Source organism: Felis catus, chromosome E2 (assembly GCF_018350175.1).
Source record: "Felis catus isolate Fca126 chromosome E2, F.catus_Fca126_mat1.0, whole genome shotgun sequence".
Lineage (NCBI taxonomy): Eukaryota > Metazoa > Chordata > Mammalia > Carnivora > Felidae > Felis > Felis catus.
The window spans coordinates 25,703,343-25,719,529 of NC_058382.1; the positions used below are offsets into that span (position 1 = coordinate 25,703,343).

General features: G+C 38.6%; 2 protein-coding genes across 9 annotated transcripts in view; one reads left to right on the top strand and one right to left on the bottom strand.

The window, feature by feature from the left end:
- Positions 1 to 8,586, bottom strand: part of ITFG1 (integrin alpha FG-GAP repeat containing 1) — a 347,986-nt gene extending 339,400 nt beyond the window's left edge. Inside the window, exons 1-3 of one of the 2 annotated variants that reach the window (XM_023245671.2) lie at positions 8,224 to 8,586; positions 6,447 to 6,519; positions 131 to 276 (exon numbers count right to left, since the gene is read on the bottom strand). In XM_023245671.2, the coding sequence (XP_023101439.2) occupies positions 131 to 276; positions 6,447 to 6,519; positions 8,224 to 8,431 (427 nt within the window). In that variant the 5' untranslated portion in view covers positions 8,432 to 8,586. The remainder of the gene's footprint in view (positions 1 to 130; positions 277 to 6,446; positions 6,520 to 8,223) is intronic. The other variant, XM_045047180.1, reaches the window with a different exon arrangement.
- Positions 8,587 to 8,683: 97 nt separating this feature from the next.
- Positions 8,684 to 16,187, top strand: part of PHKB (phosphorylase kinase regulatory subunit beta) — a 269,459-nt gene continuing 261,955 nt past the window's right edge. Inside the window, exons 1-2 of one of the 7 annotated variants that reach the window (XM_019819691.3) lie at positions 8,684 to 8,817; positions 11,014 to 11,103. In XM_019819691.3, the coding sequence (XP_019675250.1) occupies positions 11,049 to 11,103 (55 nt within the window). In that variant the 5' untranslated portion in view covers positions 8,684 to 8,817; positions 11,014 to 11,048. Of the gene's footprint in view, positions 8,818 to 10,236; positions 10,263 to 10,334; positions 11,104 to 12,115; positions 12,267 to 16,187 lie in introns of those variants that run through there. The other 6 variants (XM_019819688.2, XM_019819689.2, XM_045047178.1 and 3 more) reach the window with 6 other exon arrangements.

Below are 16,187 nucleotides of genomic sequence, written 5' to 3' on the forward strand. Positions count from 1 at the left end.
TGACTCTTAAGAACTGCATTACTGAACTGATTTCAGAACAATATTTTTGTTACATTTACCTAAGAATAAAAGGCATATTCTTCCTTTAATATCCAAAGACACATATTAAGAACTCTTAAAACAAATTCACCTAATGTTTGATTTTGTCCCCAGAAGATAACAGCTCCCAATTCACTGCTGGCATGATCTTTGGGTAGATACGTGAGGAGGACATCCATTTGTGAATCTCCATCATAATCCCCCGGGACTACACTTGTTATCAATGCACTGTGATTCCTATAAGAAACACACATTTTAAGGTATCTAGTCAGTCTATAATAGAAAAGGACAACATCTCTATATCTGTACTACATACAAATATTTTCAATGCAAAATTTAAAATTTCACATTAATTTTACTCTCATCTTTAATATCTTATTATCCTTCATGTATGTAAGGCTCCTTGGTCTACAAAATAATTCAGGATGAAGGTAGAGCTATCTTAAATAAAAAATCTAAAATATTTCAAAAGAAAGCACAGTTTAAAAAAAAAAGCACAGTTTTACATTCATGCACTGCTTAATATAGTCCTTTTACTTAGTTCTTTTGTCAAGGACACCAGTGCATTTGGCTGGCTTATAAGAAATAGAGGCTCGGGGTGCCTGGGTGGCTCAGTTGGTTAAGCATCCGACTTCACCTCAGTTCATGATCTCACGGCTCAAGGGTTTAAGCCTCGCATCAGGCTCTGTGCTGACAGCTCAGAGCCTGGAGCCTGCTTCAGATTCTGTGTCTCCCTCTCTCTGTCCCTCCCCGGCTCGTGCTCTGTCTCTCTCTCAAAAATAAATAAACTTTAAAAAAAACTTAAAAAAAAAAAAAGAAATGGAAGCTCATAATCAATTGTTAAAGCACTGTCACTTTATCAGTTAAAAGGTATTATTTGTGAAATATTTAATTTTGGATTTTAATGCAGATTTAAATTTTACAGTGAAAATTAATCATTTTATTTCTGAAAGATATTCTATATTCACAATGGAAAATAAGTTCTTTTTACTAAACCTGGCAATATACTATCAAAACACATATACCTAATACTACATTATTAATAATGAAGTAATTCTGAATTTATTTATATTAACATTGAAAACGTAAAGCATGTCTTGTCATAACGCAGTTTGAATAACCCAACCAAAAAAATAGGCCTTGTGTTCAATTTATATTTAATTCCATTTAGAGCAAATAGCAAGGCAGCAAGTTTTCAAATATATAATTATTTTGAAAATACCATCAAAGTTCTAAAAATATATATATCAGATTTTATTTAAGATGAAAATGAGAAAAATACTGAAAAGGTTAAATAGGGTGAAGAAAATACTATAGATTTATCATGATGCATCTACCTACTGTGTCCCACACATTACATCAATGCTTAATAGCTATTAATTGATAAGTTTCCAAACCTGAAATAGGTACTGTCATTCTCACTGAATGGACTAGGAAACTGAAGTTTGTAGCAATTAAGTAGCTAAACCTAAAAGCTAATAGCGAACTACTAGTAGCTAGAAATTCAAGTTGTGTCAGTCTCTAAAATTGATTTTCATTATGATAAAATCATTTTGGTAATGCCAATTTTCTCAAATAATTCCAATAAAACTTTAACTTTTCCATGAAAAATACCTGGTGTTTAAAAATGATGATATAGCAACCATACACGCTACTATGAGATACAGTAGCAAACTATATCTAATTGTGGAGGCCTCTTCATGTGCATGTGTACATATGTATCCACAATAACACATACTGCACATACTTGGCAGTAATACCTGTCTATATATATTCATAATTTGGGGCTAAAAATATTCTGGAATAGATAGAAATATATTACAAAGGATTAGATGGAAATTTAACCTAATCAATGGGTTTTTTTCTTTTTCTTTTTAAATTTTTTAATGTTTGCTTATTTTTGAGAGACAGAGTGCAAGCGGGGTAGGGGCAGACAGAGAGGGAGATACAGAATCTGAAGCAGGCTCCAAGCTCTGAGCTATCTATCAGCACAGAGCCCAACCCGGGGCTCAAACTCACCAACCATGAGATCATGACCTGAGCTGAAGTCGGAAGCTTAACGGACTGAGCCACCCAGGCGCCCCAACCTAATCAAGGTTTTATTGCCATAAATACCCAGCTTCTTTATGATTGTAAAAATACAAAGTAGAAGCATTTAAAGATATGAGATTAACTCATGTGTTTATCTTTTCTTCTTTCAAAGAATCCACTAAAATTATATGGAATGAACTTTAAAAACAAAAAAGGTATAGCCCCTCAGAAACAAAGAGATCACGAAGGAAGATATTGATAGCGGACTTACAATGGCAAGGAAACTGTAAGCTAAAGTGTCTGAAGGTAAAGTCTTAAGAAGAAAAGCTTTTGGCCCAGAACACGTGAGAGGCTCAGAATTTGCAGTCATCAGAAATTGTGAAATACAAGAGTGATGCAGAAGGCTGAATACAGGTTAAACTGAAAGTCTGTATTGTGAGTGACGGTCCCTTCTCTGTCTCTCTCTCTTAACAAGAGAAGGACCACAGAGTTTATTAATCATGCATTAGAGAGTTAAATTACAGCAGAGGGTAAGGTTTTAGCCATAAGCTAAAAACAGGGGGTTAATGGAAAGTCTACAGAAGGAACAGTTTGACCCTTCCTCCAGCTATACCCTATTCCTGGACTGCTAGTCAGCCAGGAACATGACCACAGGGCAAGAGACAGGCGACATGTTCAACCATGCAAAGACTTTCCAATTAGCTCTTTATTGCCTTACTCTTAAATACGATACCCCTGCTTTTTGAAGAAAACTATGAATATCAAAGAGAACCAAAAAATAGCAATAAAGAATCTGAACAAAACAGATAGTAAGATGAATAAAGAAACTTCAAATTACACTTGAAGACATAAGAGAAGAACGTATGTCCATAAAACAAAAAGAAACAGCCTGCTTACAAAAGGATAATAAGAGAACAAAGAAAACTTCTTGGAGATAAAAAATATGACACCTAAAATAAAAAATTCAATAGAAGGCTTAAAATAAAAGTGAGAACACTTCCTAGAAAGGGAAACAAAATGAAATGACAAAAACACAGATAAAATGAAGGAATAAAGGTTGGACTCAGCAGTCCAATAACAAAGTGATAAGAATCTTGATAGAACAAATAAATTACTAAAGAAATAAGAACATTTCAAAAAGCCCCCAAGGATAGAAGCTTCTAGTTTGAAGGGATCCACTTAATACCCAGTATAATAAATAAAAAATAATCTATATCAAGGTACAACATCATGAAATACCAAAACAAAAGGGATAGAGAGACCCTAATAGCTTCCAAAATTAAAAATAAAACAAGTCACATTAGAAGGATTAGAAGAAAGTAAAGCATTGGATTTTAAAATAGCAACCCATGAAGCTAGAAGACTATAGGCCAATGAAATTATTAAGAGTAAAAAAATTGGGGGACATTGAACATACCATACATTCTATCTCAGGAATTTCCTAAAGGATGCATTCCAGTGAAGTAAATGAAGAAGCTAAGAATAAAATGGCACAGGATCCAAGAAAGAGGGATCCAACAAAGAACAGCAAAGGGAAAGTCTCCAAATACTAACCTTGCAGAAGGCTTAAAAATGAACTGATTGGGCAGAAGTGTATAGGACTCAAAGGGGAAAACAAAATGTACAATAGATATTTGGCCGATATGATGCAACATCTACCAAGAAATTAAGGATATGTACACAGAAAACTATGCAATTGATTGTTTTCAAGTTTATTTATTTTGAGAGGGAGAAAAAAGGAGTGTGAGTGTGCACATGAGCGGGAGAGGGGCAGAAAGAAAAGGAGAGAGAGAAGCCTAAGCAGGCTCCTCCTGTCAGCATGCAGCCCAACTCAGGCCTCCATCCCAGGAACAGTGAGATAATGAGCTGAGCTGAAATCAAGAGTCGGAAGCTCGACCAACTGAGCCACCAGGCGCCCCCGCAATTGATTTTAAAAAGCAACGATTTACGGCAGGAGGAAAAACGATACAGAAATGAAATACGGGGGTGCCTGGGTGGCTCAGCTGGTTGGGCGTCTGACTTTGACTTGGGTCATGATCTTGTGGTCTATGAGTTCGAGCACGCTGGGCTCTGTGCTGACAGCTCAGAGCCTGGAGCCTGCTTCGGATTCTGTGTCTCTCTCTCTCTGTCTACACCTCCCCTGCTTGTGCTCTCTCTCTCTCTCTCAAAAATAAATAAACATTAAAAAAAAATTAAAAAAAAATGAAATACTGTATGCTTCTTGGTTCTGAAGTGCACAGAATCTACATGGTCAAAATGTAAACAATGTTTACTGATTTAACTAAAAATATGATATAATGATAATTGAGATGATATAATTTAAAGATGGTAAACCCTCATCTATGCTAACAAAAATCCAAGAGATAAAGATAATTACTAAAGAGATTACAGTGTAAAAGCTTATTTTAAAATACGGAAATAGGGGCGCCTGGGTGGCGCAGTCGGTTAAGCGTCTGACTTCAGCCAGGTCACGATCTCGCGGTCCGTGAGTTCGAGCCCCACGTCGGGCTCTGGGCTGATGGCTCAGAGCCTGGAGCCTGTTTCCGATTCTGTGTCTCCCTCTCTCTCTGCCCCTCCCCCGTTCATACTCTGTCTCTCTCTGTCCCAAATAAATAAATAAACGTTGAAAAAAAAAATTAAAAAAAAAAATACGGAAATAAGCACCAGAAAAAAATAGCTTATGTTTTTAAAAGTGGTTGCATCTGAGAAAGGAACAAGGGAGCGGGGGAAGTAAAGAATGAAGGAGAGTTATTTATACTTTGAAAAATATTCTTTTTGGTTTTTGGGTTTTTTTTTTGAGGGGGGAGGGGCAGGGAGCGAGAGGGAAAGAATCCCATGCAGGCTCTGTGCTGTCAGCACCGAGCCCAAAGCAGGGCTTGAACCCGTGAACCCGTGAGATTATGACCTGAGCTGAAACAAAGAATCGGATGCTTAACTGACTGAGCCACCCAGAAGCTCCATATGCTTTGAAAGATATTCTAAATAAATAAAATAAAAACAAGTTTCTAAATTGTAATAGTATAGAAAACAACACTGCATTTGTTAATCAAGAAAAATGAAATGAATAGGGATTTTTTTTTTAACTTAGTGGAACCATAGTCCTTTGTAGTTCAAACATTTCTTTCCAAGAAAAATCATTTGTAAGCAAGTCATTTCTTGTATATAATATTTATCTTTCTGTTCCCACTCCAAGCATGCTGATATCCAGTATGTAGGAAAATTTCTCACTAGGGTAAGTTTCTGTTTGTCCATTTAAAACTTTCCTTTCAATGTTCTAACTTAAGGCCATTTTTTAAAACATAAGTGTGAGTTTAAATATTGTAGACTCTGGGCAGTTATTAACCCACAAAGGAATTTAAATTTTTTTTAAACCATTTCCTAAGTAACCTCTGATCTTTCTGTAAACCAATTCATCCTGCACATGGTTAACAAGTAAATAAACTTAAAATACTGTTGTTGTTTTTTCATCTCTCCTTTAAACAACAACCTATCATTCTCCACTTCTCATGGGATTGGGTTCAAACTCTTTCTGATATTTACGAAGGCTCCTAGTCTGCCCTAATCTCATCTTCTTGGTCCAAAACTCTCCAAAGTACACCCTACACTTCTGTTAGGTAAATCTTTCCACCTCCTCTTCACAATATGCTTACTGCCATCTTGTTAATGCTGTGTCGCCAAACTTGAAAGCTCCTACCTAAATTGTACTGAAGGTCACTGAAATTTTGTAACTTTCTGGAAGCTTCCACCTTAGTATGCACTAACTCATTTCTTCTTCCTTGAACCATCCAGCAATCAATCCTTGCTTCTATGTTTCAAAACTGTGCTGGCTCACTACTGAAGATCACTGAGTTTCAGGCAATGCCAGTCATATAAATGAAAGAACTATTATTTGAACATTTAAAGACTTCTGCTTGATTTAAATTCCTTCAAAATAAACCTTAAAAAACTCATCACTTACAAGTCAACAAACAAAAAGAAATTAGAACACCTCTTTCCCAGTGCAAATGAACCCCCCTCTCACCCTCAATACATAGTTGACCTGACAAGCCTGTGTTCCCACGGGCACACTCAGGATGAGGGACAATCCCCAACACATTCATGAAGGGGTAATATATTGCTAGAGAATGAAGGGTGTTTATGCAGGAACAGATGTGAGCTACTCAAATTTATTAATTTGTTTTCAAAAGTAAATGACTTGTAAACTTTGGTATATTCACTATTTTTCCTAACTAATTACTTGCTACTCACACCTCATAACTAGTGGTTTTGTGTCAACACAGTTAAATAAAATTGATTTCAAAGACCCAACTAGCTATTACATATCAATCATTACAGTAATGATTGTTTTTTATAGGAACAGATACATTTGTACTTACTTCAAGGATACTTTTACTTTGGGTTTAAAATAGGGTGCATTCTGGTCTGCCAAAAAGACGATTAAATCATTTCCTAAAAGAAGCGAATATATGATATTAGAGAAAAGTTTCTAGGTAACACCTCCAATCAGTAGTTACAAAAAGCTTTCTGGGTGCTGTTCTTAACAAAAACACTTTTATTTTACTCTAGTTACTATGCCCTTTCAAGGTGAGTCCTACGTGTCTAATGGAATGGAGATACTTAATAGTATATCACAAATTCAATGTTAAAAAAGTAGCAGAGAAATAGGAAGGATGAACAGTTGGTCAAAACAAACTGAAACCAATGGCTTTTTGCCAGGAATCAGATCAGCTGACTTAACCATGTAAAGAACATACCTTTTAATTATAGTATATGTCAAGCCTTGTTTCCCCAAGAACATGACCCCTTATAAGCTGTTTAGTTCATCACGCAGATGCATCACACCAAGGACACAGGAACTCCTACTGTAGGTATCTGACTAGTAACAAGGACATGACTACATACTTAAGAAGAAAAAGATGAATCCTCCAAGACCCTCCTCTTGTGGCTCCTATGGAACCATTCCCCAGGATGGTGCATCTTTGGAACTCATTGGATGCATTCAGGAGGACTCACTGAACAGACTTTTGAAATGGTTTAATTAAACCCAAGCCATCTTTAACGTTAAGAGGAGAGTCTCTGCATCCAGTTTGGATGGAGTAGCTAGGGGTTTGATAGTGTGCACCTTTCTTGCAATAGATACATAGTCATACAAAGACAGGAAAAATATACAGGGTCCCCAGGGGGTTCTGGTATTGTGGCAAGAGTCCAAGAAACCTAGGCCAAGATCCTGTTAGTTGAGTTCTGTATAAACCCGCTTCACCTCCTTCCTTCAAGGCCTTGACCTACCCAGTTTTGTGGGTACTCAAAAGAATGCTAAGACCCTCTAATACCCGTGGTCAGCATCAAAATTTACAGTAAAGTTTGTTTAGTGACGTTTAGTTGAAGCAAAGAACTCCTAAGAACCTCGAGTTGACAAGGAAAGCAGAGATTTGGAAGACAACGGTGGTGACCAAAGTGAGGAAAAGGTCAGGTGCATATGAAAGACTAGACAGCTCAGGAGGGAGAAGAATCTACAGTTTGAGAATCTTTTCCCAAGGAGACACTGAGTTTATCAGTGGTCCCTGCAAAATGCTTGTGTGAGCTGTGGAGTGTTTAGGGCGTTGGGGTGTGGGGAGTAGGTTCAAAGAAAGCTGGGACCATGAAAAAGAGGAGGGGCAGGTGAATAAGGCAAATGAGGTAGGTAAAAGTCACCTATGAGAAGACACTGTCAAGTTGCATCTTTTCCAGTTTATGAAAGGGGAAGGAGAATTGAAGAAGTAAAGCAGGAAGGAACGAAAGGACTTTAGGAGGGAACGCAGAGGCAAGCTACAAAGACTCCTGGGAATCAGGAAGGACTTTGAAAGGCAGGTGATTCCATGGGGAGGAGGGGGTACATGGGTGAAGGCCTACGGCTTCTCAGGAAAAAAAAAAACAAAACTGGGGTGCTTCCAGGACTTATGTGGGTAAATAAAACTGTGGGGTGTCAGGACAAGGGGCTGGAAAACATGGAGAGAACGGGCAAACTGCAAAGGATGCTGGAGATAAAGGGAGAGACAGGGTCGGGAGAGAAGGGTTGGGAAATGCAGGAAGACTGGCCATCCGGGCTAAGGGTGTGGGATACACCGGGAGGGGCACAGGGACAGCGGACAGAGGGAGGGCCAGGCAAGCACTGACTTTCCCGCAGCACGAAGAGGTCCGTCTGCTTGTCGGAGTTGAGGTCTCCGAAGGCCGCCAGGGTGCCCCAGGCCTCGGCCCCAAAGAGCTCGGCTGTGACGTTGTGCAGCGCCCGCGCCGGGACCGGCCCGACTCCCAGCAGTGCGAGCCCCCCAAGCAGCAGCGCCAGCAGTGCCCAGGAGCTCGGCAGCCGGCCCGCCGCCGCCATGGCAGCCCCTCGGCCCCCGCCCTCCGGCCCAGTGCCGCGCTTGACGGCAGCCGGAAAGCACCGTGCTGCCGACCAAGAGAGAAAGCGCACGGCCTCCCCGCCCGTACGAGCCGCCACCGGCTCCCCTCTCACTTTCCCTTAGAACTACACCTCTGACTCTTGGGAGGCCGTGAAGCTGGGTCGAAAATCGCCCCTGCGCTCACTTCCGGCCGGCGCGCCTCCCGACAGTGTCGTGCGTGGGGGCGGGGCCGGCCGGGCGGAGCTGACAGTAGGCCTTTGGGGCGGTGGCAAAGGCGGCGGCCTGAGAGAGATGGTGGGGGCGGCGGGGCTCATGGCTGAAGGGAACTGGAAGGTGTTGGAGCGAAGAGCCCGGGCCAAGCGCTCAGGTTTGGCTGGCTGGGGCGACACCCCCTCCCCTGCACCAGGGTGGTGTTCCCCCTCAAGCGCCTTGGGCGGGAGGCTGGTCGGGGTCCTGGAGTTGAACCTGTGCCCGCGTGTTTCCCCTTAGAAAGCAGACTGCGGTCCCGGCCTTCCTCTTCATGTTTACCCCCACCTCCCAAATTGGTGGTGCCCCCGACTACATGTGTTTTTCCCCAACGCTATTTCGTGTGTGTTTCGCTCAGAAATTAGGTGGTGGTGTCCACCAAACCTGGAGTTTTACTCTTTAGAAATAAGGCGGCTGCCAGGTTCCTGGGAAAGACAGTGGGTCGTCCCTCAAAAATCAAATAGCTTCATTCTTAGATGTGATTATGATCTGGTCCTAGAAAACTGCCAGCAAAAAAGTTTTGCTTTATTTCATATCTCCCTTTTATGTTCTTCACAAGTTCTGAGCCCTAGCCGATTACTATGTGGCAGAAATTGAGTGGAGACAGGGCCTTAGGCTATGAAGGGGGTCACGTTGAGTGTGCTTAAGGGCTCTGGAGGAAGCGGGTTCCTTCCCTGGGCAAGTGGCCTCAGGACACATAGTTCCCAGCTGTGCCTCCCAAATCCAAAGCCACCGAGGTCAGAAGACGCTGCGCAGGCAGTTACTACAGTTGGAAGTGTCCTGAACTGACTTGTTCAAATTGCAAAGTCACGTCTTTGAAGTTAGCACTGAGGGCCCATCAGTCCTCTGAGAGACAGGATTGAAACTTCCCTTGTTTCTGGCTGGCTGTATGTAATCTTGAGCTAAAAGTGTGCTTACAAAACAAAAGATGGTGGGATGACAAGTGTTCATTTAATCTTCCCTTTTAAAGGATTGACATTACTATTTTTCAGTGTTGAACGATGCTACTGTTAAGGAAAGGCATAGCCCTAGAAAACTAAGTCTGCATTTGCATTGATCCCTAGAGGGTTTTTTTTTTTTTTCTCAGCTAATATGTCCCCATTATGTTTGGGGTTTTACCCAATTTATGAAGTTCTTGGTTGTCCCTTCTGTAGTTTTCCTTTTTTAAATTTGAATAAAGTATCTAATTTCATAAATAATACAGGAGAAATTCATCCAATCTTTGTTGCTAATATCCATTATGTTTTTAAACTTTATTTATAAAGTTCTGCACTTATTTACTTAGATTATAGCAAAACTACCACAGAAATATGAGAGAATTTTTTAACAGTCCTTAGTACATTTAAGAGTAAATATAGTTAGTTGGTATAGTCATATATTTGTGTTTCACACTTAAAATTTTTGTGTCATATTGAAGTATTGATTGACTGCCAGCAATGTGTTTATTTGGGCTATAAAGGGAATTGGATTGATAATATCTGGTCAAAGAGAGTAACCTGAATTTTCTTAACAGGGAACTGAGCTCTGCCCTCCACATCTATTTTACAGCATTTCTCTTTCCTCTTAGTAAGCATATATAGGATTTATTTTCTTTTCCAGTTTTTATTTTCTCTGAATTGCATGTCATAACAGTGAGCTTTGAAAATCTACCTTCTCTTTCTTAAGTGAGAAAAAAACTCAAATTTTATTTAACTTTTCTTGAATGCAGTCACTTAAGTCCAGTTTCATGTGCAAAGTAGTTAAATGCATAGTATAAAAGTTGGATGTTCCTATATTGTTTATATCATTGTAGTAAGAGATAGATACCATTTGAAGTCATTCAAATTCATTGAGGTTTCTGGTTCTCACTCTGTAAGATATTGAGTATATAGTTTCTTGAATGAATCCTTGACTTCCTATGTCATTGAAAACAACCAATCTGATTCTGTTTGTTACTTTTAGAAGAATATATAAACTCAGCTTAGTTTGAAACTTGGGCTAACCTGGCTCTGATATAGATGTCACTGCAAAGTTCTGAGCATTGTTACATAGTAGCATAATCACTGCACTGTTCAATAGAGGATGCCACTCTTATGTAATGTTAATAAGTGGATATTATGTATTTCCTGCCTCATCCATATAAGCAAATGTAATTTATCAAAGCAAAGAAAATCAAATTTTCAAGTCATTAAAAAGAAAATAAAATTAAAATGAACCTCAATTATTGCCTTTGTTGCACACTGCATCATGTTAATAACTGCTCACACTGCTTTCAATTAATCTAACGCTGATTGCTTCTAACCTTCACTAAACAGTTTTGAAAATTGCTCTAGTTTAGCCTGCGACGCTTATGATTAGAGTCAACAATTTGAAATGGCCAACTCACCTGATGCCCTCGCCTCTTCTCCACCCGCTTTCTTAAGGTCTGGTAAGTGTGTAGACCCCAAAAGGGTCACTTGGTAATTTTAGATATCTTTGATTCTGAAGGTTGATGTCACCACATAATGTCATTTCGGTTTTATTTCCTCTTTGGTGGTCCCAAGCCCGAGTACCAATTCTGCTGTTATTAGGCTCAGGTTTGTACTGTGTGTTGAATGTGGCCTGTAGTGGAGCTGTGTAGGGCATGAGAAGTGCAGACTGGAAACCTGTCTTTACATCAGCTCTGTTTGACCAGGGTTAGTTCCTCAGTAACTGGGACACTCAATTGTAAAATGGGTACTTAAAAAGGTTCTTCAGTGATTATTGTCTTATTGCATAATGGAGATAACTTTTATAAATCAGCAGTTTTTGGTAAGGGTTACAATTATTTACTCTTTATCAACTTCTTGTGAGAGAGGTAGTTTTACATTACAATTTCATAGACAAGAAATGGAAGCCCACAAAGGTGAAGCAATTTGCCCCAGGTCTCCAGACTATCATGTTTCAAGGCCATTGCTCTGCCTTCCAGCCCATGGCTTTTTGGTATAAGGGCTGGAGGAGGCATTTGCATAATGGCTCTTAGGAGAACATGGACAGTCATGTTGATGAGACCCTTAGCAAGCTTGATGAAAGCTGATTGCTCCCCTGATGAGTGCCCAGGATTTTGAAAACAATTTCAAGGAAGTTCATGCATCCAAGAGAGACCACCTTTGTATTCCCATTAGGAACTCAGGTCTTTTGATGTATCTAGTCTACCTTTACAGAGGAAGAAAAGGCCTTTGTTTAATGGCCATAGAGCTAAAATGACAACTAAAGTCTTTAGGGCTTTTTTCTGTAGGTTGTGTTTCATTTTGGCCATTTAAAACCTGTTCATTAAGGGAACACTCTGCAGAAGCCTAATGTCAAGAGGCTGGTTTTTGTCTCAAATATGCCTTAAGCAGAGCCTCAGGACTCATTAACAGGTAAATGTGAGATGAGCCTGCCTAAATCCTGACAGTGGTTCCCCTTTTATTTCCATTTAGATTTTAAATCCTGTTTTGGCAAGATTGAGGAGGAAAATCATGAAAAAGGAAGGAGCTTAAAGAAGAATCACAATCAGATATAAAGGAAAGCTTTTATTAAGGCCCAAAAATGACCCTTATCTTCATTTGTCATCTGCTAAATAACAAAATGGTATATGTAACATTGCCAGTTGATTACTGATTTAATCTTTGAACTAAGAATAAGAGGACATATATCTTTGGACTGTGTTTTCTGTATTTTAAGCACTGGACTCTTTTTCTATCTAGGCTTTCCTAATAAGGGCTTGGTGGGTTTCCAGCACTTAGCAAAGTCATTCAGCAGTTATAGGGAAACAGAATACTAAAGATATGCTTTTATGCATCAACAGTTCTGAAAATTTCAAAACCTAAGAACTGTACTTTAACATTATTTTGAGTGTTTGAAGGCATACACAAGAAGCATTTCCAGTACCATATTATTAAATTGAAATAGAATGCACCAAGAAACAAAATAGAAATATACTAAACTTCATAGTTTTAAGCCATTTAAAGGAACTGATTTCTTATAAATTACTTTCAACATTTACACCTTTTTTTGGGGGGGGGTCCCCCTAACCAAAACTTAGTAATGGCTCTAAAAAAAATCCTTAAATCTTTCATCTGTTAAAATAAATACTTAGAGTGGTTTGCATTTATAGTTTATTTACTAATTGAGAAATATTGCATTGGAATTGATTTGTTTTCTTCTATTATGGTTCTTTGGACATTACTATTGTAGGAGAGTGTTTTAAGGAATAATTTCATTTTACAGTTATTTAAAAGTATGTTCTCAGTTGACAGCGGAGCTTTTCCCTGGTACTTTTGGCTAGACACTATTCGGTGTTAGCAAAAATGGAAGCTAGTACCTTGATTTTGGAAAATTAACTTCCGGTGTTACCTAGATTGGTTTATGCATTGTAACCCTCTTTATTCCTTTTGGATTTATTTCTACTATTTTGTCTTTGTTTCTACTCTTCACTGAATTTAGTGTGTGTCCTGCGTTTATGTGTGTGCATGCTTGTTAAGTAGTGCTCTGACTGCTGATGTGTCAGTGTGTGCTTTGGTTGAATTTCTTTTGTTTTGACTGCTTAAATCCAAAGAGATAATGTGGAGGTCCAGGTTTCTCTTTAAAGAATCTAAAGAACCTTGGAGTAAAATGTACAAGACAATGAATTTATAGGCAAATTCCATAATGAAAATAATTAACTAATTAGGGAAGGAGTGTAGCATGCAGTACCTCAGATTGCTTTCATTTTCCATGTGACTACTACAGTTACACAATATGTTAGGTTGACAGAGTTAGGCAGCAATAGCAGTCACTTTGGTATTGCAGTTAAATTATTTGAGGTAACTGTTATGAGCTAAGAAATGTCTTGGCATTTTTACTTTTATTCTTAAATGATAATTTTAAAAGTTACTCCTTAAAATGAAGTATCACAACTCTGTCTTGGCTCCCTAAATTTATTAACATCTAAGTGAGTTTATCAGCATGACTTTACTTTTTTCCTTTACTTATTTCTTTTTTGGTTCTTTTGGTTTTTACATGTCTCTTTCCTTATTTTACATGTCTCTTCTTTTTATACATTATAGCCTTGTTTTCAGCCTAATTCAGTAGTTAATCAGTAAGATTCTTATAGCTTAAAGAGACCATAGGCTTGGGCTCCTGGACCATTGTGGGTTTTAGCCCCTTTTAAAAAAGCCTAAGGCAAGTGTACATGTTTTGTGTTCAGCTAAACCTGAATCTCCTCCTGGCTCTGTTGCTTACTATCTGTTTGATCTTGAGCAAGTTACTCTACATCTTTGAGAACTGGCTTCTTCCTCTATAAAACTTAAGGGTAATAAAACTTGCCTGGAAGGATTATTGTGCAAAACAGTTGATATTTAATAGCTGCCCAATAAATTTTAGTTCTTATCTTTCCTAACACGGTCTTTTACAATATTGCTGATAGCTATTTAAGAGTAAGACTTACACAAAAACAGATAACGTTGCTTGTCTGTTTCTCTCATTTTGATATCTACCCTCTAAGTAGCCATTTGATTAAGAAAACTTGTCACACTAAAAGACAATTAGCTTGAATCAGATTACCCAGATTCTAGTTCTCATTTGACTCCAAGCCTATTTTGTTTTTGTCAATAATCACAAATCTAAGGAAATTCTTTGTGATAGATAGTTTCCATGGAAACTCCTGTCTGACAGCAGGGAGAAGTCATTATTTTATGTACAGTTAGGGTTTACTTTTGTCTTGTATTGGGTATGCAATGGATTCCCTTCAGATAGGATGGAATTTTCAGAAACACTTATAAATTGTATCCTGCTGGGAGCTCCGATCTCTTCTTAGTAGGTCCTGCCCTATAATCTTGTAAGATTTAAGAAATAGAGGCCACATGATATGGGTTAACTCTCTTGGCATGAATCTCATTGACCTTAAAGCTTACTTTCTTTCTGTATTATTATCCTCAGCAGAGATGATGCTTTATTTTCTATAAGTGAAATAGTTTCATGAGGAGTACAAGGTCTTGTCTCACTGTTGTAGATTGTTACAGAATACTCACATTATGCATTCTAAAATCTATGTTCCTCTTGATGTTTTCTGTATCTTCAGTCTTCTATGAAGCAAGAGAAAGGATAAGAGGAACTTCCAGGATTCCTGATTCTGATCCAAGTGCCTACTGAACATTTCCAGATGGGTATATGATGGGGATCTCAAATGAAACCTGGCTAAAACTGTACTCTTATTTCTAACTCCTGTTCCTACCCCAAACATGTGCCTCCCCTATTTTCGTCACCTCAGTAAACTAAACCATTATAATACAGAGGTTAACCCTTTTTCCTTCATCTTTTTTATTCAGTTCATTTGTAAATCCTTTGTACTCCATCTCCTGAAATGTACACCAGAATCTGTCTGTTTTTCTCCAGCTGTATTCCTGCCTCTCTAGTTAAAGCACTTTCATCTCTGGTCTAAACTACTGAGATAGCCTGGAAAGAATTCACATTTTTGTCTTACTACAATCTGTTTTCCATCCAGCACTGAGTAGCTTCTTTTAAACATAATTCAGATCATGTCACTTTCCCATCATCCTTTATTACCTTTAAGCATAAAATCCACATTCCTTTCCTTTGAGTGACCCCAAGGCACCTGGCTGTTGCCTGCCTCTGTCATCTCATGGAATACTCCATTCCTCCCCCACTGCTGTTTGGCCATGCTGACTTGCTTTGTTTGCTTAAGACACAATTTTGTTTCACTTAGACTCTCTGTAGTAGCTATTTCCTCTGTCTGGAAAGCTCTCTATCCTGTTGTTTGGTACCTTGTGCTTGTCCCTTTTGATTGTCTTTTAGGTTCTCATCTTAAATTTAAATCTCCTTAGAAAGGCCTTTTCTGCCTATCTAATCTAAGTGACCCCCAGACACATCACTCTTAATTCTGAATCTCTGTGGTGGACTTCTCGCTGTTTGATATTTTTCTCTTATCTTGCCTGTCTCATGAGAGAAGAGACTTAACCTGTTTTGTTTCTCTTGTATGCTTCAGAGCCTAGAAGAACTCTTAGAGCATAGTAAATGTTCAGTAAATCATATGGCTTAGAAAATTATATTACTTATCACACTGAGTCCCTCCTGCCCCTTTTGAGAGACAGTGTCATAATGTGTTTAATATATAAACTTTAGACTCATAGTACTAGGCTCAGATCCCAGTATGATGCTTAAAAACTGTGCAAACTGGTTTTGTACCTACTTTCCCTCATTGTGTAGTAGAGATAATAGTATATCCTTCCTAAGTTCTTTTGTGAAGATGAAATGTCTCTGAAGTACTTGGTGATTGTAGTAGTGGTACTAATAATAAAAATAATGATTATGATGTTGACGACAGCAGTGACTAATTTTTATTAGTAGCTAATTTTTATTAAGTACTTGACATATGGCAAGCAGTGTTCTTTTCAGTGCTTTACATTTAAATCTCACAACAATCCTTTGACATAGATACTAGCTCTTGAAAAAAACCAAAACACAGAGATGTAAACTCATAAAGTACAAACTCTGGCAGAGCCACTGCTCCTC